Genomic DNA, 21,850 nt, shown 5'->3' with positions numbered 1-21,850 from the left:
CTAAGTATAGTCCAAGATAATAATAGATTCATATCTCTCGATGATAAATTTCATTCTAGTCGTCTTCGATTGTCCTCACCTTCAACATGGACGTTTTGACCACCATTCACAGACTCATCACCCCCAGGGATCGTCCTCCATGCCCAAAAAATGTGGTTTCAGACACCAGCAAAAATTCAACAACCATCCAGCCCAATACTACTGTCAAGTCCTGTTTGCATTCGAGTGCTACCGCTTCTTGTAGGTGCGTTTGTGTTTGGCTCGATTATTTCATTCTGACGCTGCTGTCTCCAGCTTTCAATCAGGACCAAATCCAGTACTGATCCCTTCCATATGCAGCACATCTAGAAATGCAGGCTATTCACTGGGTGTAGCCAGCGAGTATTTGTAGTATGAAAAAATGTGAGAACATGGTCACGTTGCATCAGCTTGAATCCATGACAAGTCCAGCGTCTCGCATATTAGCTATGTATGGCTAACTCTATAACTATGAACTATCTAAATGACAACAAATTGACTTGCTCGAACATCTAGCTGGCTGTGGCAAGGTGATGTAGTCCAAGGCTAAACTATATGTATGAAGTCCATCAGTACAACCTTTGTTTTGCTCCGATTTTGTGGCCGTTTTATGTGACAGCTAGCCAGTCTTAGGTGACCTAGACCCAGGTCAAACAAGCCATGTGATACTGATCAAAACGGATACTGATTTGATAGAGTAATACAATCACGTCGCGCGCATATATGCTACACCCCCTCGACGCGTCAAATAAGCTCTGCCGCGCCCTGCGTGAACCCTTGTTCTAAACGCATCAATGGTGCGACATGTGTGACAGTGCTCAACACTACCAACCTCCAGTAATGAGTGGCTGGTTTGAGGCGTGAGGGTAAAGAAAGTCGGCTACATTTGGTGCACACGCAGATCCTGGGAGTCGACCAAATGAAGAGGTCATATTGCAGCAAGGTGTATGCAAGTGTTCGGGCAAGTTATACGGTGATGTGTTGGAGCCACTGCTCAACAACAGAAACAACAATATTGATGTGGTCATCTAGGATAGATGGTTGTCGGCCAGATACGAGCGCCAGGAAGCAGCAATCGCACTATGATGCGAGGGCACCCATGCTAGAAGATGTGGAGACAAGAGTCAGATGAATGTATATAGTGCTCAGGCAGCGGGAGGGTATACTGTCGAGGAAAGCAAGTGTGACAATAGGGAGTATTTGTGGAAGCAAACCAGCTCGTGTCTTGGGCGTCTATGGAAACGAGGCAGATTAATGTATTGAAGTAAGGTAAAAACACACAATACACGCACCTCTGCAGCTGAGACACAGACGCTCACAAACGCTCCAAAGTCCGCCTCGACCATGCTCAACACTACCAACCTCCAGTTAAATGTCGAAGTTCATTCCAAGCACCACACCCCTTCGAACTTTTGAAGGTCATGAGAAGTGCGTAAGCGCAGTCGCAGTTTTCCCGGATAGACGAAGAATGGTTACGGGCTCGTGGGACAAGACAGTTTGTCTTTGGGACTTGAAGACAGGTGTTGTGTTGAAGAAGATGGAGGGGCATCGCAGTGTAGTGGAGGCATTGGTGGTATCACGAGATGGGCAAATAATAGCAAGCGGTGATGGAGATGGAGAGGTCATTGCTTGGAATGGAGAAACAGGCACCTATACTTCCCATATTTCCTTCTTAGTAAAGAGGACAGACGGGGCATAAGTGTCCCCTTTAGTAAGCTAGAATTCATTCCTACTGAGCACCGCCGGTGCACACCACGAAAAAACTGTGGCTTAGATAACATGTTCCCAACGGTAAAATAATGCAACGACCGAAATAGGTAAGCAACGCAGGTTGGTCGTTCCCACGGCGCGCTGTCATGCTGCACGTTGCCGAAAGGCTCGTGTTCACTGTGAGCAACAGTGAGCTCAACTATATCACCATTACAACACATTTCTTTCTACTTTTTTGTAGCACCATCTAGTACATCAGTAATATAGATTTAATTCGCTTCTATTAAGCCTGTATACCTGTAGAGTAAGGATATATGAATATATATATGTTACACAAGTATAAAGCCTTCTCCACTGCATCCAGCGCCCCAGGGATCTTATTATCTGGTCGGAAATATGTCAAATAATAATTAGAACATATATAGATAGAAATATAAGTCAAACTTTATCGTCTGAGGGCTAGGGAGGACATTCAGAGGGGGAAATGGAGGGAGGAGAAGGAGGAAGGGAAGGAGAATAGTTCTGTGGGTCAGTGAATCGTTTAGATACATCCTATAATGATACCTGAGTGAGGGAGAAGTCCATAGAAGGTGGCTAGGTTCAAAAAATGCGAAAAGACAAGGAGGTGAACTGAGAGTGACACAAAAATGGAGACAGGCACTCACCAATGAAAGGCGCACCAAAGCGGTCTTCAGGGAGTGTATCTATACACTAATAGAGTCATATGAGCGGCCTACATAGGCGGAAAAATGGCTATCAGAGATACAGTGTAAGAATAACAGAAAAGATGAACAACAACATAAAAGCTCACCAGGTGGTCCAGAATGCGGTACTAGTAGATTTTACAGTGAATGGCATGTCCTATAACCACCTGAGAGTGATTGGAAGTGCGGTTGTGAAGAGAAGGACAAGTGAGAAACAAAAAAAGCGAAAAAAGCGAACCATCAGACTCACCAAGTCAAGGGAGGTACCCAGCATGTGTACCAAGGGTAAAACGGTCATGAGACACTAGGATACATCCCAGAAGGTTGATATAACAAAAGAGAGGCGCTCTGAACCAGAGGAGGACGAGTTATTAAGAAAGAGTGTTGAACAGGAGTGAAAACCACTGACCTTGCTACCAGAGATCTCTGGGTAGGTATATACACCCATAGATGTCAGGATAGGATAGAATACATCTAGAAGTATCAGTTTGCGAAGTTTCAAGACATACCAATGAGTTGTGGTAGAACTAGAGATGAAATAGAGAGCAAAGATGTTATATGTACGCTAACGCTCAACAATGTCACCAATTGCCTTATGTGTCCGAAGTGCAACTACACACATAATCTCTTGTTTTTACTCTACCTCAATCACAACTCGTTCGTATGTCTTGAAACTTCGCAAACTGATACTTCTAGATGTATTCTATCCTATCCTGACATCTATGGGTGTATATACCTACCCAGAGATCTCTGGTAGCAAGGTCAGTGGTTTTCACTCCTGTTCAACACTCTTTCTTAATAACTCGTCCTCCTCTGGTTCAGAGCGCCTCTCGGCAACGTGCAGCATGACAGCGCGCCGTGGGAACGACCAACCTGCGTTGCTTACCTATTTCGGTCGTTGCATTATTTTACCATTGGGAACATGTTATCTAAGCCACAGTTTTTTCGTGGTGTGCACCGGCGGTGCTCAGTAGGAATGAATTCTAGCTTACTAAAGGGGACACTTATGCCCCGTCTGTCCTCTTTACTAAGAAGGAAATATGGGAAGTATAGGTGGAAACAGGAGAATCTCTCACCCAACCCATCAAAGCCCACTCCTGAACCAACCTGAGCTCCGCTTTGACGACATACTTCTATAATCTTGTCCATGCGTAGCTGAGTAAACCAGCGTCAGAAGAAGACTGCTAGATCAACGGAATTATAAATGAACATAGCTTTCAGATGATGGCGCAGGGCCGATGCAGTAGGCCTCATCTGCTTCAAGTACATGCAGTGAGTTTGTGTCAACTTCGCTGTCAAAGGCACTCCAATACTATCCTCTCCAACAACCTGCGGACGAGGTAAAAGCCCCCTTGCAATCTCAACTTGAGCATTCAGTCCATCCTGCATTTCGAACACGAAGTTCTTCACCAAAACCGCCTATGTCACAGTGAGTAACGTCGACACTGGCTGATTCGTTTAAGTCACCTTGAATTCTGCAATTGCAAAGTCTTTTCCAAGACATGTCCTCGGGCCGTCGACAAATGTCAGCAGATGTCTATGACCTTGGCCTTCCTTGGCCTTCCCGCTGATACCTTCTTCTGCCAGCCAACGGTCAGGTTTGAATTCCTTTGCATCAGGTCCCCAGATGGCCAAAGAGCGATTGATCGCCGTGACTGATATCGTGATCAACATCCCCATGTCAAAAAATGGTCCTCACCTTGTTTCTGGCCATGTTCAGGTTTCCGAGTCTTCGTTGATGTGGTGGTAGTCAAAGAATAAGTCAGTCAACAAACCGAATGGACTTGGGCAAATATTTGCGACGAAACCCTCAGCCCTGGCGTTAAACGCACTATCCATATGTGAGATCATACCAGCAATTTTCGGGTGGTCATATGGCACAAATATCTCGCAGATAGTGAGTCAAACTCGCTATATATTCCGAGGGTTGTCACATGTAGTTACATTTTGATACAGCCGTCTAGTCATGGGGTGTGAATTGGTCGGCGCTGGTTGTCTATTCAAGGATAGCTGTGTAGAGACGAAGCAGCGTTGAAGGCATGTTGTCGAGGGCTATGACTAAGGTGAACTAGGTTTATTTTGGTGGATTTGTGCAACTTTGTCAAATCACGCATTAAACGCAGTGATTCCTACCTCACGGGCCCGCAGTCCACCAAGTTCCAACTGCCAACAAGAGCTCGTTTCCCTCGCCTTTCCATCTACAGGCAACATTCTCAAACGATTCAGGATGGACTCGAGAATTCTGGGAACGTGTGCCCTAGTGAAGAGCTTCCCTCCTTCGTGTAACCCATGTTCTCAAAGTGCCGTTGTGCAGCAGGACCACATACCACTGATTTAAGTAGGTCGTCTTTTACTATTGCTTCTAGTTGTAGTGTATGGAGGCTGATGATATGCTCTCAGGGATAAGTATCATTCACATTATGGGGACGGGGACGAACTGATTCTGTCGCGATTGCCCTTCCCAACAAATTTACTGCCCATACGTGATGTTGATCTGTCGTAGCGTGCCCTCGCACCAATCGAATATGTCAGTCACCCTGCTATGCCACTGTGCTCCCGTTATCGAGATCGAAAGCTAACTTGATCACGACACGTTGCTATCCCACTAACCTTTGCAAGCCAAGAAGTAGGTGTCGCTAAACATCATGACGGAGAGCCTGTGTTTCAGAAATGTGTGATGACGATTGGTCTTATCTCGCAGCTCTGCACCCCGTCTTAACATATCATGGAACAACCACTATTTTCTTACAGGAACGAACCTCCAAGCGCTGGTCGACACCCGAAGCACACCATCCTACTTAACACCTTTTTATCATCACCTTCTCCTGCTCACAGATGGCCTCCTTTGCGCCTTCACTTCCTCCCAAATCCCAACGCCTATCTCTCCCTCACCCTGCTTGAGGTCTGCGCACATCGTGAGCAAGTTGTTCAATAATAATCTCGGGAGAGGCTGATTGTAGACCAGCAGACGGCCGCACTTACCCTAAGCCGCTCGCGAGTAATCTCTGACCAGCGTCGTATAGGTGACATCTATGACTGTTTGGAGTGCGTTCAAGAAGTCGGCGAGCAATTTTTCAGACGAGGGCAGAAATGGTGAGAATGGTACTGATTACAAAATGACCGTGACTGTCCTCGAGAGACATGGTTCAATTTCAAGTCAATTTGTAATTTTATGGTTCATCCAGGAGATACTAAACGGGAGAGCGAGCCTAGAAATATAGTGACCATGGGGAGAATAGTATGGAAACGTAATATTCGGACTTTACGAGTGTTCTACAGTACATGATCGTGGAGTAAGTAGCAAATGAAGCAGAACAATATCGTAACGAACGGTACCACAACAAGGCATATGTGTTGTACGAAATCTGTGTAGAATCACGATTATCAGTCAAAAAAAAATACATGACCATCGCGTGACTGACACTGACAGATCTTTATGACGAAGATGACGCTGCGTCCTGTGTCCGACACTCGTGCCACGACGTGCCATGTGCAAGACAACTCAAATCGAACTGCGAGGCGTGATTGGGTATCACGAGTGTGTTGCCTGGGGCATACATTACCGGATGGAAAATGTGTGGGATCCAGAGAAGAAGCCGCCCTTCGGGACCAACAACCCATCCCTCCTCATTTGCAGCGACAGAGGCTGAGGTGGAAGAGTCTTGGAGAAAGGAGGAGGCAGAATGAAGAGCGTGGGTTGGGTTAGGTGAAAAACATATTGCAGGCGCAGAAGGGTGGTTCCGGTTGAGAAATTCTATATCCCATACCCGGATGGTTTTGTTGTATGACCCAGACACAATGTGTTTACCATCAGGCGAGATTGCGACAGAATTAACGAAGTCAGTGTGCCCTCGGAAAGGGGCACCCACTGCCTCGCCAGTTGCCATATCCCATACCTGGATCGTCCTGTCACTTGAACCGGACACAAAGTGATTGCCATCTGATGAGATTGCAACAGTGTTAACGGAGTCAGTGTGGCCTTGGAGAGTGGCGCCCAATGGCTCGCCAGTCCCCATATCCCACACCCGGATGGTCTGGTCGTATGAGCCAGACACAATGCGACGGCCATCCAGCGAGATTGCGACAGAGAGGACATAGCTAGTGTGGCCTCGGAGACAGGCACTCGAGGCCTTGCCAGTCCCCATATCCCACACTTGAATTGTCTTATCAGCTGAACCAGACACTATGGAATTTCCGTCCGATGAAATTGCAACGGACTGGACCCAGCCAGAGTGTCCTTCGAGAGGGTGACCCGATGCCTCGCCAGCCTCCACATCCCACACCCGAACTGTCTTGTCACCTGAACCAGACACAATCCGGCGTCCATCCAACGAGATTGCGACAGAGCTGATGCCTCCAATATGTCCTAAGAAAGACGCACTCAATGCCTCGCCAGTCCCCACATCCCACATCCGGACGGTCTTGTCATCTGAACCAGAAAAAATATGATGTCCATCTCGCGAGATTGCGACGGAGTGAACATTATCAGAGTGTCCTTCAAGAGGGGCAGTCAAGGCCTTGCCAGTCCCCATATCCCACACCCGGACTGTCTTATCACTTGAACCGGACACTATGCGCTTCCCATCTGGCAAGATTGCGACAGAGTTAACGGACTTAGTGTGGCTTTGGAGGGCAGCAACCAATGGCTTGCCCGTAATAATGTCCGCATCCCACATCCGAACCATTTTGTCATATGAACCAGACACTATGCGGTTTCCATCCGGTGAAATGGTAACAGATATAACAGCGCTAGAGTGGCCTTGGAGAGGGGATCCTAATGCTTCACCAGTCTTCATATCCCACACTCTAATCGTCTGGTCTTCTGAACCGGACACGATGCGGTGTCCATCCGATGAAATTGCGACAGATTGAACAGAGGCAGTGTGGCCTTGGAGAGGGGCAAATGCCTCGCCAGTCTCTATATCCCACACCCGGATCGTCTTGTCGCCTGAACCAGACACAATGTGTTTCCCATTCGGCGAGATTGCAACAGACAAAACACCGTCAATGCGCCCTCGGAGAGGAACCCCCAATGCCTTGCCAGTTTTCATATCCCACACCCAGATGGTCGTGTCACCTGAGCCGGACACAAAATGATTTCCGTTCGGTGAGATTGCGACAGATGTAACATAGCCAGTGTGTCCTTCGAGAGGGGGTCCCAATGCCTCGCCAGTTCCTATATCCCACACCCGGATTGTTCTATCCCAAGAACCAGATACAATGTGATTTCCATTCGGCGAGATGGCGACAGATGTAACCCGCTCGGTGTGCCCTCGGAGGGGAGCACCCAATGCCTTGCCAGTCGCCGCATCCCACACCCGGACTGTCTTGTCATCTGAACCTGACACGATGCGATGGCCATCCCGCGAGAATACCACAGACACAACACAGTCAGTGTGGCCTTGGAGAAGGGCACACAATGCCTCGCCAGTCTCCGTATCCCACATCTGGATCGTTCCGTGCCATAAACCACACGCAATGCGTTTTCCGTCTGGTGACATTGCAACCGAGCAAACATAGTCATTTGCGTGGAGTATTTTTTCCATCTGAGGCCAATTTACGACATGGCCAGCAACAATTTGAGGGGTGCAAGGAAACTTTGTGGCGAACTGACGAAATATTCTCGACTGAGTTGGAGCGAAAGGCAGAGCGGAAAGGTATAAATGGGGAGTACTGCGTAGAATGGTGGGCGTGAAGGTTCGAATGAAACGCAGCGTGTCCCTGACAGTGTCGCCGATATGTGCGTATTCCGCATCACCCTATGATCACCCCACTACTCGTAAGACTCCATTGCGCGAAAAATGAACTTGAGACACGCACCACAACCCAACCTGCGATAGACAAGAGTGAGTCTACGAAGCCGCCGAGGCTTTTCATCAGAGAAAGTGCTTCCAGCCACCAAAGGAGGCGCTCTCCATCAAAGAAAGCTTCAATTTCCTTCGCGAGTGTTGCTTCGAAGGATGTCGCTGCTGCGTGAGTCCCCCAGAATCGACACGAGTATGATAGCTCAGCTGAAATGGACTCTGTGATTCGTTTCTCCAAGTCAGGGACAGCGGAATTGGGCAAGTACGAACTCTCCAAGGAACAGATGTTGAAGCGAAGTCCGTGCTTCATGACCCGAAGCGAGGCGAAGGCAAGGTCGCTCTGTACCGATGTCGTCTCAACGAAGAAGTCTTGGCTCCGCGATTTGTCTGTGAGGAAGTCGTAGAATGACGCGTGAAGGGGACGTATGGGAGTATAAGAATCCGAGGTGCCAGAAACAAGCGAGCCGAGCTTCCCCATCAGCAAGTTCACGTCGTACCGGTCATCATCACATGGGAAATGCTCACGCATCTCGTTCAATGCATTGAGGGAAGTGGTTCCAACGATGCAAGAATCTGACCCATCACAGACTGAAAGATGGGGATTGATTCCTCGTGCGTGTACTTTGGCATGACATCTGCCAAGATGTGTTGGTACATCTCATCTAACAGATAAACTCCTTTGGCGGACGTTTCAGAAATAGTGCGAAAACGGGGCATCGGGCCCCGGCTCACGATGTTCGTGCTCTTGATATACTCGCAGGCGAGACGAGCCCATTCAAACAAGCCATCGGATTTCTGAGCAAGGGTCTTGAAGTGCCCATCATCGAACGGACTGCGCGGGCCTGCTAGCTTGGTGGAGATGTAGAGTTGGATATCACGTTCTGCGGACACAGGCGAGATGTCATCCATGGAGACACGACGAACATGCGATGCGGTGCCCAGGGCTTCGCGAATATCCTCCAGTGGACGGGAAGTGATGAGAATACGGAAGTGTGTCGGGATATTGGATAGTTGGGAAGGAGAGGTGTTTGGCTCCACAGCAAACAGCCGAAGAATTTGTTCCCGGGACTTTGCTGGGCCGCTCTCATCTAACGCATCGATGACCATCAGGACGGGTGCAGTCATGGCTTCCGAGGCTGTGCTTGTTGGTCCTACGACTAATTCCTGCCATTGCCTTGTGAGGTCTGGGGTGCGTTTGAGTCTGTTCTTATCATGAACGGCTTGCGCCAAGGCTCGCCGCACGATAGGGTTGCAATCTGCTAAGTCGTTTGCGATGGTCGTGAATATTTTGTCCTGGCGGTGATCTGCTTCCTGTGTGCGATCGAAGCAGAAACAGGAGCCTAGACCGCCACGCTCATCATGCCAGTTGGCGATTGTGTGGGCAACGGCTGATTTGCCCTTGCTTGCAGGGCCAGACAGCCATAAGATGCTTGGTACGCCCTCTTCAGTGCTGCCAATCCAATCCTTGATCTCAGTCAAAAGGTCTTGTCGAGTGTCTGGCAGACAACATTTAGACATGTTGACTCCAGCACCCGCTGCGCACTCCATGCTGCTGAGGTCCAGACTCTCGGCTGCGAATCATCAAATGTCAAATGATGCTTAACGAGACCTGAAACTTAACTCTTACCCATACGGTGGACCGTAACAACGGTGTCTCGAACGGCTCGGTCTCGGAATTGCTGCATGAGGCTGTCGAAAACATTGTTGTAGCTCTTGATCGTGGTATCTGTTTCATCGGAAATGTTCTTTCCAAGCCTTACCCCTGTGCAAGAGACATTGAGTATCAGGAGATGAAGCGATGGGATCGACTCACAGGCGCTCTTCGTCTCAGAGTAATGGGTGATAAAATCAGCGCATTCCAGTGTTTGCTGGGCTATTTTCCCATATACCGCCAGCATGGATTGCAACTTGGGTAATTCCTCCTCTTCTGTGATGAAGGTGTAGACTTCAGAAATCTTTGAGAGCAGACGGGAGACAGCGTCATCGCGGTCTGCCTGATCGAGAATCACCTGTGAAGAATAACTCCGTTGACCTATCAAGGTAATGATAATAAAAGAAATCCACCTTGGACGCGCAAGTGAAGATGCTCAACGCCACCTTCGCGTAGGGATGGACCTACATAAAGATGTTAGTTAAGTACAAAACAGATATAGATGCCCATACATCGGCAATGCCATTAGCAATGGAGTTGAAAACCTTCAAGGGTCCAAGCAACGTGGAGAATGTGTCGACCTTATCGGAAACAGACTGTAAGTTGTTGGCTGCTGAAAATGTATGTTGGGCAATTGTTGTGACATGGCCGATGCCTGAAAAAACGTCGGTGGCATCGGTGATTCTTTCGTTCACAAACTTCTGGTCGGGTTGTTCAGCCTAATTAGAGACGTTAGTACTTGATCGAAAGAGGGAGACAAGGTCGCTCGAAGTTACCTTTGCAATGCCTGGATTGCACGATTACTCAATATTCGGTTCGGGAGTGGCAACGATGAGTGGTGAAGAATCCTGCAGGGCAAATTAGTAGCATTCCTGGCACATGGGCATGCTCAGAGTTGAGGTTTCACATACCTCGATTGACTGTACCGGTACAGGTTGGATATACGCGCTGGAACTCGCACCCGTGGGTTCAGGGTTGGAAGACTGTCGAGCGCTTGGAGCGAAGGGTTTGGTCACCTTGCCAAAGAGTTTGTGAGCTAACTTCCGAGGTCGTGCGCGAGATTCATTGCTCGAAGGCGGGAGAGAGGATGTCTATAAACATTAGAAACATGGCGAACTTGTAAAGTCGACAGTCCATACATCACTGGTTGGCCTCTCCTCTGGCAAATGAGGGTCTGAACGACTTGGCTTCAGGTTCAGCCACTCCCAGCGCTTCTTCCCAGGAGGATTGTTTGCACTCATCGAGTAAGAAGTAAGTTGGAAGGACGGCTGAGTATGAGTCTCAAAGGAAGAAGATGATGAAGCAGTAACACACGCGTTTGTTAGCGCCCATATCGATTGGCCGCCATCTGACTATTAATATCAGAACGTTTTTGACGCGCCCGAGCCTGAGTTGGGTTGAAGGGACAAAAAGGTCGCATCGGCTGGAAACCTGAGCATCATGCTTTGCAAGTATTGGTGCCTGCGAGCGATGATCACAAGTGTGCACAGGATACCAGAAGGACATCTTGAGATCATTCACCACTATCATGACCGATTAGTTAGTAATAGCTCAGTGGTACGCCGACAGTCTGAGCGAGCGCCTGCCCGCCTTTATTTGTGCGTGTTTGACAGCATGTACTCGGAGTTGCAGCAAGGGACTTGAACGTTCCAACAGAACGAGGCGTCACTGTCAACTGAGTGAAAATTCCACATCGCTGATACGCATCATTTGCACCGCACTCAACTTCTCCTCCCAAGAAATCTGATCGATGCCTCACTTACGCTCATCAGGACATCTTTGTGGCATCGAGCGTACCTGTTTCCAGCTCCACTCCTCCCACTCCTGCACAGCGCAGGTGACCACCCTCAACCGCAACACCTGTAAAGAAACCACCTCCCCGTAGGCTCGTGACCGGTGACCAGCCTGGCTTACCAATACCACGGACAAGTCGAGTGGCGAATATGTTCAGGTACATGGGATGGACGTACGAATTTGCAAAAGCTCGAGATAATGACCAGTGCGTATTTATGCTACGCGTTAATCACTCTTCCCTGTAATCACCGCTATCTGAAACATGTACGCCCTCCCAGAAAGCAGTTGTAATCCTCTCTTGGAGTTGGCCACGAGATTTGCGCGAGCCTGTGAAAAAAGTGGGGCAGACTACCAAGCGTAGCGTGGATTGTACTCTGGAATATAACATATAAGCCCTTGGCTATTGCTGTCTCATGGTGGCACGCTCGTGCGTACATGTTAGTATCCCCGGAGAAGCATTCCAGACTTAACGACCAGAAGAGTGATATCTGGAATCTTGTGAGTGTGTGGGTGATTGCTAGATTACCGTAGCAGTCGCACTACGTTACAAACTCGTGCTCAAGCACTGGGGAGTGATTCGGGTTAAGACCATCTTCCTGTCTATCCAAGCACTATCGTATTCCAGACAGCAAGTAACCGGACGAAGTTTCCATCTACCCATGCCTTCTTGTCCTCGCGAGTCAACATCGAGGAGGGGCGATTCTCCGCTGTGGACGTGCCCTTAGTTAATTCAGGTCCATCCAACTACCTGAATTCAAGCGTTAATGACTCGGAGCCAGGGCACAGCTCGAGATACATTCACACGATCGCATTTCGCCATTTGACCGGAGAATCAGACGAGAGCGGGGTTCGCGAAGAACATATCGTTTTGCACTGCTACAGTACAAAGGTGAATCACATTTATGTCAGAGTCGTTACCCACAAGCCAATAGCCGAGCAGCTGAACCTGCAATCTTTATATTGGGGCTATCAGCAAGAAATACAGTACAAACCACGTCAAAATCAATGCTTACCTCATTGCACGCACTGAACTTGCGCGATGCCTATTTGATAATCTGATAACACATTATCTGGACCATTGGAATCAAATGGAGGGTCCTCTCTATCCTTCCAACACTTGAAAACGGGAGATGGCATATGAATGATCACAGCGGTCTTCGAGGCTTCTGGGCGATTCTGAATCGACGGAGAAGAATTGGAATCACTGGGGAGGGGTCATGTAGAAGGACCAGCAGGTACTGCAGACCCAGACACGCTAACTCCAAGAGCAGATTGATATGCAGCTTGAGAGCTGATAGATGCAGATACAGGCTATCAAATACTATCCATCAGACGCGGCGAGCGACAGAACCTTGGTTGGAAACACACCCGAGTACTTGGCTGACTCGCACTCGTGGCTTCCTCGATAGGTGAAGGAGGTCTCAGCCAAGTTCCGCAAAGCACTAGAGGGAGAGAACTTCCACTTCCTGCATGCAACTCGTCGTCCTCCGTCAAATCTAGTTGCGGATGCAAGACACTACCGAAGAGCGCAAAGACTATAGCGCGGAGCACACTCCATACAGCGCGGAACACAGCGCGCACACAACGAAATATAGGGCGTAGTACAAACCACAGAATAACAATGTAACACGGGGAAAGTACGACCAAAAGACTGATCAAAATTGTCATACCACATCCATGGAACAGGCATTTATTACTGTCATTGGATGAGGGGGTGGGGGTGGGGGTGGTGTCAGGAATGCAGATGTTGAAGAAGGCGCAGCCAAAGGTTGTGAAGTCGGAGGAATTCATTGAGGAAGCGACTCACGCCCCTAAGAAACTGCTAGTACTGTCCCAAGGAGAGAATCAGTTCAGTGGTTAGATTGCGCAAAGAGGGGCCTCAAAATCACCAAGTTCGCATGAGGTCATCCAAGTCTGGAGGATTCAGAACTTCCAGAGTATAGCCGTTCCACATAGGGTATGACACGGGCGATGTTTTACCGGGTAGAACTTCCACACAAACATCTTCTAGGACGAACATAAGCATACCTGCGCACCTTGTATGAGTTAATGTAAAATGAGCGCTCTGTATTACTGCTGACATCACACTGATTATTTCTTTCTGCTAAGTCCAAATTTATACATGCACATTGTGTACTGCCAAGTTATTAAATTTATAATTAAACAGAATATTCCTCTTAATTATAGTTCGAATCACACCGGTCGTCGTGCTCAGCGTCGTCGCACTACCAAATAGTACAGTATCTGGAACATTCGACTCGTTAGCTGCCGGTTACTTATTTGAGGCAGTTATAATTGCCTCGTGTATCCCAAGCTTATTGCTTCCAGGCTCCAGCCCACGCGCACCGGAACGTTTTGTCAGAGGAAATCCCAGTCCACATTGTAACCCCATCACCCCGCGCAGACCTTCAAACCATGTCCTCCAATAAAGGCGGCCCAAATCCCTACAACAATGGCGCTCCTCCCAAGTGAGATCACTATCGTTTTTACACAGGCAGGACCCTACAGGACTCACGGATGGGCCACACCAGATACCTCAACGATTTTAGCAAAGCCCTTGCGAGCGAAGTTCGCATCTTGTTGGCAGAGGTAGGAAAGCTCAGAGATGAGCGCAGGCAGCTTCAATTGTACGCCTTTACCTTTTATCTCCCCAATGTGCGCAGCTGACGCGAATAGTGAAATTGCCGAACTTATGGCCGTGAAATCCAAACACGGCGCTGGAGGCGAATATTCTCCAGATTGGAGGCCCCCAGTGAGTGCTATGGGATCGTGATGAGACGTCGCCAATCTCTGATGTGCTCCTAGCCCCAGGAGCCGCCTCCACCTCCCCCTGCAGCTTCCCCTCCCCCAGAAGAAGGCCCAACCGGCCCCGCTCGCCCAGCCTGGCGGGTCGTCCACAAACCAACCCAAAGACGAGAAAGGGCAGCTCCCAAGAGTCTCCCCGCTCCAGCTCCCGTTCCTGCAATCGAACCTCCAAAGCCAAATATGCCCGCATGGGCGCAATGGAGGCGTATGTATTAGCTCGCTTCTGATTCCTCGTGACTGACATGATTTCAACTTCTTTCTTCTTCAGCAAATCCCGCGCATGCACCGGCACCGATGGCCGCGCCTATTATTTCGCCCAGGCCTGTGACGCCTGCCGCACGTCCCGGTCTTTTCGGTATGTCAACGTGTCTCGCTCGAAATGAAACAAGGCCATGTCCATATTAATCAACTTTTTTCATTGTCCTCAATTTCAGGCCCACCGACTCCTCCACCGAAATAGAAGAAATCGAACAATTATAGAGTCCATCCATCTATATCAACCGATGTTTATATCCATCATCTACTGTCATGTTTCATTATCTTGCATGCTATTGGAAGTCAGCTTGTCATCGTTATCCCTGAATTGTACGATGTGCAATGGAGTGTGCACACAATTTATTTATGTATCTTGGCTACTATACAAATTAATGATCCGAGATATCTATTCCACTGTGTGATATATTCCACTCGTAACTTGTAAACGCAAACATAGAGCGCCGGTATATAATGAAGTCGAACAAAATCTCAGTTGATAGCACATCTTACGAAAAGAGTAGAAAAGAGATACTGGGAAAGTTGTGTGTCGTGCAGGGGGAGATGTCGATAGCCTGCAAATGACGTCAATACAAGAGTCACGCAACAAGCCATGAAAATACTGACCCATCGCCAAACTTCCAAGGCTGGCGCAATACACCGCAATCGGCTCTTCGTCACTGTCGCCATCCCTGCGCACCGCAAAGCGCACAAAGATCAAATCAAACATGTCCCCAACACAGTCAAACGGAAGGCTCAGTGTTTCTTGCCAGATAGGGTTGAAGCCATTGTTCTTCACCGAGTTGGTGCGTCGAGACAACAGCCGGCCAGTAGAGCCAGAGGAGGAGGGTGAAGGGGTGGCAGAAGCAGGTGATGATTGGGAATGTGTGGCGTAACCCCAATCGGGAACGTGGATAGAGGCTTCGACGTATGGGTCCACCATGGACTTATCCATGATCTCATGCCCAAGGGAATCTTTCGGGCGAGGAAGCTGTTGAGCGGAGATGACCTATAGAAGCATAAGCGTTGCTCGTATCAAATACAAATACATCAACAAAAAATACATACCTTTATGTCAAGCGAATGTTGTGTATGCCGGGATAACAATTCCTTGTCATGCGTACGTAGAGCCAGGGGCTTCAAGACGTAGCCCGCTCGCCCATTGCGCTGGAACATGGCATGGTTGATCATGTAGCCCAGATCTAGACGCCGATCAACACCAGTCCACAATACCCGATCATGAAACCGTACCAAACGTCTGCCAGTTGATAGCCACCAGCTGCGCGCCAGCCGCCCAATAACGATGGGGCAAGTAGTTGGACGAGTTCACCCTCAAGCCCTTTGGATATATTCGAACCATATGCGTCCGATTGTGCTTGATAAGATCCACCATCCCTTCTTTGATCACCTTGTTGGCCGTCTTCTCTGAGAGAGAGAACATATGTTCCGGTGCGTAGTGCTCTTTCTTATTAATGCCTCGGCACTTCACACCAACGGTGTATACAAGGAGGTTTGCAACAGCAGCTGACATCTTCACTTTGCTGACACCGCGAGAATCCGATCGAGCAGGCTCAGATATCGCTAAAGAGGTCGCAGTCGGCACAGCAAGAGCAGCAGCCACGCCAGGCGTATTGCGGGAATGTCCAGCGCGAACACGATCGAAGAGACTGCGAGCCTTCCGGAATTCGTCCTTCATCTCTATCGCATCCATGAGCCCCGAATAAAAGTAGACTTTGTTACGCGTATCTCACCATTAATAGCGTCCATTTCAAATCTTGGCTTTATCCGTTCGTCCCTGATGTCTTGAACGACATCTGAGTCTGTGGATGTTTCCGTAGAAGAAGATTCTGCGTCGACGCTGATTTCTTTCGTACGGATGGGTTCGTTCTCTGAGACGTAGAGGTTCTTTGCCTAGGGAGGGCAAGGTTATTGACACAAGACTCAACCGTACGAGAAACAAAATCCACCTTCAACAGCACCTTCCCTTTCAAGTGCTCCGGGCTTGGGAGAACTTCTAACGTTGGGCGTCCTTCCACAGGTGCACTGACAAGCACATCTTGGAATACGTCGCGCATGACCTCCACCATCATCTCCTGCTGCGGCACCGAGCAGTGGATTTCCGCAGATATGATGACGGGGTACGGAGATGTAACGAAAGCGTACTTTGCGATCGCTTCGCACACTTCTCTCACTGGAACTTTAGAAGTGAACGTTTTTCCATGAAATACCATCGGCTCAGTATCGCCATCGTACACGTCAACTGCAACACGAGTAGGGGAGATGAGTCAAAGAAACTCGAGCAAAAATTGCACGTACTCTCAACACTACGGCAACTGTGGAGAAGTGCCCGGATGTAGCCCTCGATTGTGCTAGATCCAACGAGTTGGTGGCCGGTAAGATATGTATTGTGCGAGGAAGAGATGAGGTACTCTGAAAGTGGACGCGTCATATCATGCCATACTTTGCCTTGCTGCTCTGTGAAGGCCGGATTGTCAGAAGACAGAAGGAATGAGGTGAATCCATCGAGCGACATGGGGGACTGAGCAAAGACGGAAAGTTTGTGATCTATGTAGGCCACTGATGCGTCGATGGGAGGTGATGAGGCGGTGAGGAGTGGTGAGAATGCAGCGGACGGGGGAGAAGTAGTCAGTGGAGGGGAGAGCAGTCTTGCGGGAGGGGATGCAGATCCATTGGACAGGGGAGGAGAGTGTTGTGGGCTGACGGCTAATGACAGAGTCTCACCATCCAGTTTTTTGGCGTAACGGGTAAACAGTTCCAAAAGCTCAGGTTGGGACAGTGTAGACTGAATGATCATCAGTTTCGCAAAGCTAAATGAAAACGAAAAACACACCTTCTGGGTATCCCGCATGAAATGCTCAAAGACGCTAAAATCGAGTGCCCTGCCATCCTTGGGACATAGTTTCTTGTATAAAAGGGTGATATCTGGGCGCGCCTTAAGCAATTTGACGAAGCACTGAAAGTCAGAGAAGTTAAGGAATCCCTGGCCCTTTGTGTCTGCTTGCTACGCGGTTGTGAGATCTTTGTGCGAGGAAAAATGATTGTTCTTCACCTTGAACAGCCGCATCAATTCCTCTGTCGAAGTGTTGACGTTTAAGCGTCTGCAGAGCTTCTCCACTTCATCAAAGTGCAACTTTTGGTCACTCGACTCATCCGATGCCGTCCAGTACTGCTTCTCCCAGATCGCATGCCTGATCTCTTCATTCCCAAGACCCGTCATAAGTTCTTGGCGTATTGCGTAGAGTTTCCTCAGTGTGATGTCCCACATCCGGAATACCTCCTTAGTGGAAGCGATCAGATGAAGGGTTTTATAGGCACCATTGAGAATGTAGATGATGGTAATCCATCTATCTTCATAATCCTGCGCAAGTTGAAATTGTTGGCGATAATAGCGGGCGTCGGATGAGAAGCGAAGCTCCTTGATATTCTCGATAGGGACTGCAATGGTTCACCATGTTAACAGCCACGAGGAAAGTCGCGTTTCAAAAGTACGTACTGATCCGCAGTTTCTTGGATTGCCATCTGATTTGACCTTGTTCGGGATCTAGTTTAAATGTGTAGCTCTTCTGCTTTCTAGGAGAGACTTTGGTCATCTGTACTCCTTCTCTTAGCGGTAGAGGAACAGTTCCGTCGGCCATGGATGACTTTTCAGCGATGCGCTGTATGGGTGGTGGGATAGGAGAGCTCGATGTACCCGGTAAATTAGGAACGACAAGTGTCAACGTCGGTTGCTCTTCTGGTGAAGAGAGTGTTCTGGGCGTACTGCTCATGCTCATTGAGTCAGAAAGAGGAGCGCATGAATCAGAATGATCATCCTTCCTATTACGGCGAGCATCTCGACTCCTCGATCGAAAGGATATAGACTTCACAATTGGAGCTGTTTTTGCCTTGAAAAAACCTCTCTTGATAGAATCTCCCAGCGTCCCGGTCCTATCGTCCACGTGCTTCGTGTGCAAGGTCATTCCCTTGTCTGTAGACGCGTCTCGTGCAGCAGCTTGCATTGCTTCCTGTGCAGCCAGCGTAGGCATGCCAGCACTTGTTAACAAACCTTTGGCACGTTGCAGAATGCGTTTCGGAGTTATCTGCCTCTCTATAGCAGGTCTGAGTCTATTGTGGTCGTCCATGGTTGTCTAAGGTCAGAAGGGGACACTTTGACAAGAATGTGGAAACCGCAGTCGTTGCGCATGCGTAATGTTTTCTAGCAACGTTATAATGGAAGGTTTGGCGCTCGGAGACGGGGTACTACGTTACCGTACTACCCTTGATTATACGGATTTAAGTAGAGCACTGCAAAAGAATGGAGATCCAGCCCCGGATAAAATTTTATGAGAACATAGGTGCCCGGCGGTGGTGGCACGTTTGCAACGCTGGCAGCACGAGGAAGGGTACAGATACTACAGAAGTAATACTTAATAGGATACAAGTCAATACAAATCATAAATATGGTTAGTTCAGGTTCCTGGGTTGAATTATGTACGTCAGTGTTAACAGTGTGGGTATCGTGAAGAGCTGATCAATGAAAAAAGGTAAAAGCTACAAGTAAGAGAGACGAAATATCTATAAGGCTACATGAATCACGTGTATGAGTGTTAATTGTGAGTTGTGAAAAAGACAAATGCGGTGTAACCAATGAGTCAAGTCCACGACTCCGCTTAATGAAGACGATCGACGATGACCTCGGCCATCCATACATCATCGTAGAGGTTCCAAAGCGCAGAAAGACTGAGGTGATTTAAGCTATCTCTCAATGGCCAACTGGCGCCATTCGGGCCAGGGCTTTTCGTTTTCATGTCCTGTGGAAACATTGTGAGTGGGAACGCGGCGGGGACTGGAGAAGAGACGAACATTGATGAAGCGCACGAACGCCTCTGCAACTTGGATGGCAAGTTTGCCGCGGGTGACAGGACCAGCCGAAGTATAAATATTAAGGGAGCAAGTGTAATCGTCATATCCCGGCCACTAAAATGAGGATGCAGATCAGACAACGAGAATTCATTCACGAGATGAGTTTAATTACAAAGATCTTGAGTTGGACAGTGCGATATCGCATCTGAGGGCCAACAACATCATTCGCACCAACGAGTATTTGTTCGAGTGCAAATGCTGAACGAGCCCGCAGCTCACACATAGGAACGCCAAGACCAGATGCATAATGTTGAAGATTAAATGTGACGGCAGGACACAGAGGAGAATGAGAGGATGGTTGCTTTGATTTTGGCGCCTGAGGCAAGCGTCGGAGGTTGGGCGGCAGCACCTGAGCGAAGGGAGGCTGGTATGCGGAGTAAGCACCAGCAAGAGAGGTGTATGATGAGTGAATGTTGCTGGGAACAGGAGGGTGAAGAGGGTTTATGTAAGACATTGTAGATAGTTATGCGCGTGCAGGGGAAGAGAGATTATCTGGATGAGACTCGGTGATGACAGGACATGTAAAACTGACCTTGACTTTATACCAACGTATCTCAAAGCGCGAGCAGGTGGCTCGAGCCAAAGCCATCAAAGGTACGTAGTCAAAGTGATTTGCTGTAGATTGTGTAAACCAAAGGAAAAAAATCTTTGTGGAAGGCCCTTGAGAACGGTCTTTTGTGCGACATTTCCGTGAACTCTTTGACTTTCGGGTGTAACGCTTTGATGCGAGTTCTTTCATAAACGTCTGCTTTGAAGACAGCGCCTCCTGAGCATAGTGTGAGAAGGAATAAGATGACCTACCTCGTGGTTGACTCGAGGCCTCTCGAGACAGCCGAGCGTGTCGGAAGACAGTCGGGTTGACCTGAAAGACCCTTCTGTGAATTCCCTCGATCATGTTGACCCATTGAAAGACCTTCTGTGACTCGATCGTGTTGCTTCTGTGAATTCCCACAATAGTTAGTTACTATGATACTTACACCCTCGATAAGATCACAGTAACTATCGAAACTTTCGTTTGATAACAATGCGAGTTATACAATCTATAGAGGAGATGCGTCCGCGTCAATCTACGAAAATTCAAGTCGTACAACAACATAGATTTCAACCAGTACAATCATTCTCCAGCTTTCTTCTTCTTCTCTTCGATGATCACAACATTGTCCGCAGGCACACCCTTCAATGGGCCAGCTCCGCCTTCAAGAAGTTCCAAAACGTCGTCTGATACATCTCCCTGAACCACGATCTCATCCTGTCCCTGGGCATTCTTGGTGACAGACGCCCCAGTAGCGAACTTCTGAGCTAGGAATTTAGCAGCTTTCTTCAAATCAATGTCTACACGCAATCAGCATATATCATTTAATCCGTCACCGACAAAAAAGCAGCAAACATACCAAACGCCTCAAGGCCATGGATAGCTGTGACGTGTTTCCGCTTGTTACGCTCAATGCGTTTAATTGACACTTGCGACGCCTACATGGATGTGAGCGATGAATGTGCGATCTAGGTAGCTCAAGAACGCACCATCTTTTTCTTAAGCGCAGCATCCGCCTTTGCCTCAGCCTTTGCCTCCTTTTTTGCAGTGTCCTTCTCGAGCTTTGCCTGCGCCTCCAAGCTGAGGGTGCCAATCTTTGACTGGAGAGCCTCTTGAAGACAATCGCGATTAGCAAAACACTAGTACTGAAATGCAGTGCTTACCATCTGAGTAGTACTTGTCAAAAAGCTGAGAGTGTGCACCCTGTAGCCATTCCTTGCATCTCGTCAAGCTGGAGCCAAATTCACAGTATTCGGGAGGAAACGTGCAGACTAGAGAAATCGACGTACATCAGCAATATGAATCAAATAAATAAATAAAATCGTGTTTACTCTGGCAGTATAGGACCTGTAGCGGACGAATAGCCTGGGGCTCTTGCTGGTCTGAGGAAGACATGGTATCAGTAGACACGTGACTTATAGGCCCATCGCGATTTTGATCTAGTCCTCCCCCTATGTAGATAGACCATCGCTAGACATCGAATGAACAATCATTCCTTCAACATACACTATTTTGATCAGCTGCGCTATATGAGTTTTGACATAGCTAGATTTTCTAACCTTCAAAAAAAAAAGGGAATACGTGGCTTCCTCAAGATTTTTTCCGCTGAGAGCTCATAGTGAATGATACGACGCTTGATAATAAACAATATAATCAT

General features: G+C 48.4%; 7 protein-coding genes across 7 annotated transcripts; 1 reads left to right on the top strand and 6 right to left on the bottom strand.

Annotated features, from left to right (window-relative positions):
- Positions 1-3,890: 3,890 nt before the first annotated feature.
- On the bottom strand, positions 3,891-4,112 carry DEU56DRAFT_746960 (cytochrome P450; the record flags this gene model as incomplete). The annotated part of the gene is made up of 1 exon (XM_041349239.1): positions 3,891-4,112. The coding sequence occupies one exon, from the start codon at positions 4,110-4,112 to the stop codon at positions 3,891-3,893; it is 222 nt and encodes a 73-aa protein (XP_041202681.1).
- A 1,787-nt stretch (positions 4,113-5,899) lies between these two features.
- On the bottom strand, positions 5,900-6,436 carry DEU56DRAFT_865219 (uncharacterized protein; the record flags this gene model as incomplete). Its single annotated transcript, XM_041355380.1, has 1 exon — positions 5,900-6,436. A coding segment is annotated over exon 1 (420 nt), but the record flags the coding sequence as incomplete, so codon positions are not given.
- A 6,077-nt stretch (positions 6,437-12,513) lies between these two features.
- On the bottom strand, positions 12,514-13,472 carry DEU56DRAFT_918380 (uncharacterized protein; the record flags this gene model as incomplete). Its single annotated transcript, XM_041358109.1, has 5 exons — positions 12,514-12,557; positions 12,604-12,647; positions 12,709-12,857; positions 12,921-12,992; positions 13,050-13,472. The coding sequence occupies 5 exons, from the start codon at positions 13,470-13,472 to the stop codon at positions 12,514-12,516; spliced, it is 732 nt and encodes a 243-aa protein (XP_041202679.1).
- A 390-nt stretch (positions 13,473-13,862) lies between these two features.
- DEU56DRAFT_835327 (uncharacterized protein) lies at positions 13,863-15,144 on the top strand. The gene is made up of 5 exons (XM_041354752.1): positions 13,863-14,149; positions 14,213-14,308; positions 14,358-14,433; positions 14,487-14,691; positions 14,755-15,144. The coding sequence occupies exons 1-5, from the start codon at positions 14,097-14,099 to the stop codon at positions 14,889-14,891; spliced, it is 567 nt and encodes a 188-aa protein (XP_041202678.1). The 5' UTR covers positions 13,863-14,096; the 3' UTR covers positions 14,892-15,144.
- Positions 15,145-15,230: 86 nt separating this feature from the next.
- On the bottom strand, positions 15,231-18,526 carry DEU56DRAFT_746918 (1-phosphatidylinositol-4,5-bisphosphate phosphodiesterase 1; the record flags this gene model as incomplete). Its single annotated transcript, XM_041349237.1, has 10 exons — positions 15,231-15,313; positions 15,366-15,747; positions 15,807-15,940; positions 15,990-16,428; positions 16,479-16,649; positions 16,706-16,998; positions 17,055-17,541; positions 17,590-17,760; positions 17,809-18,194; positions 18,253-18,526. 10 exons carry the CDS (start codon positions 18,524-18,526, stop codon positions 15,231-15,233), a joined length of 2,820 nt encoding a protein of 939 aa, XP_041202677.1.
- Positions 18,527-19,051: 525 nt separating this feature from the next.
- On the bottom strand, positions 19,052-20,255 carry DEU56DRAFT_113642 (uncharacterized protein). The gene is made up of 3 exons (XM_041344615.1): positions 19,774-20,255; positions 19,602-19,715; positions 19,052-19,549 (listed from the first exon to the last, which is right to left on the bottom strand). Exons 1-3 carry the CDS (start codon positions 20,113-20,115, stop codon positions 19,409-19,411), a joined length of 597 nt encoding a protein of 198 aa, XP_041202676.1. The 5' UTR covers positions 20,116-20,255; the 3' UTR covers positions 19,052-19,408.
- Positions 20,256-20,657: 402 nt separating this feature from the next.
- On the bottom strand, positions 20,658-21,700 carry DEU56DRAFT_835319 (translation initiation factor SUI1). Its single transcript, XM_041354751.1, has 5 exons — positions 21,525-21,700; positions 21,357-21,464; positions 21,183-21,304; positions 21,053-21,131; positions 20,658-20,993 (listed from the first exon to the last, which is right to left on the bottom strand). The coding sequence occupies exons 1-5, from the start codon at positions 21,586-21,588 to the stop codon at positions 20,776-20,778; spliced, it is 591 nt and encodes a 196-aa protein (XP_041202675.1). The 5' UTR covers positions 21,589-21,700; the 3' UTR covers positions 20,658-20,775.
- Positions 21,701-21,850: the final 150 nt, after the last annotated feature.

This window comes from Suillus clintonianus (assembly GCF_016758775.1).
Source record: "Suillus clintonianus strain FC179 chromosome Unknown DEU56scaffold_131, whole genome shotgun sequence".
NCBI lineage: Eukaryota > Fungi > Basidiomycota > Agaricomycetes > Boletales > Suillaceae > Suillus > Suillus clintonianus.
Note: the sequence above shows the minus strand (reverse complement) of the source record. Positions and strands in the feature narration are given on the sequence as shown.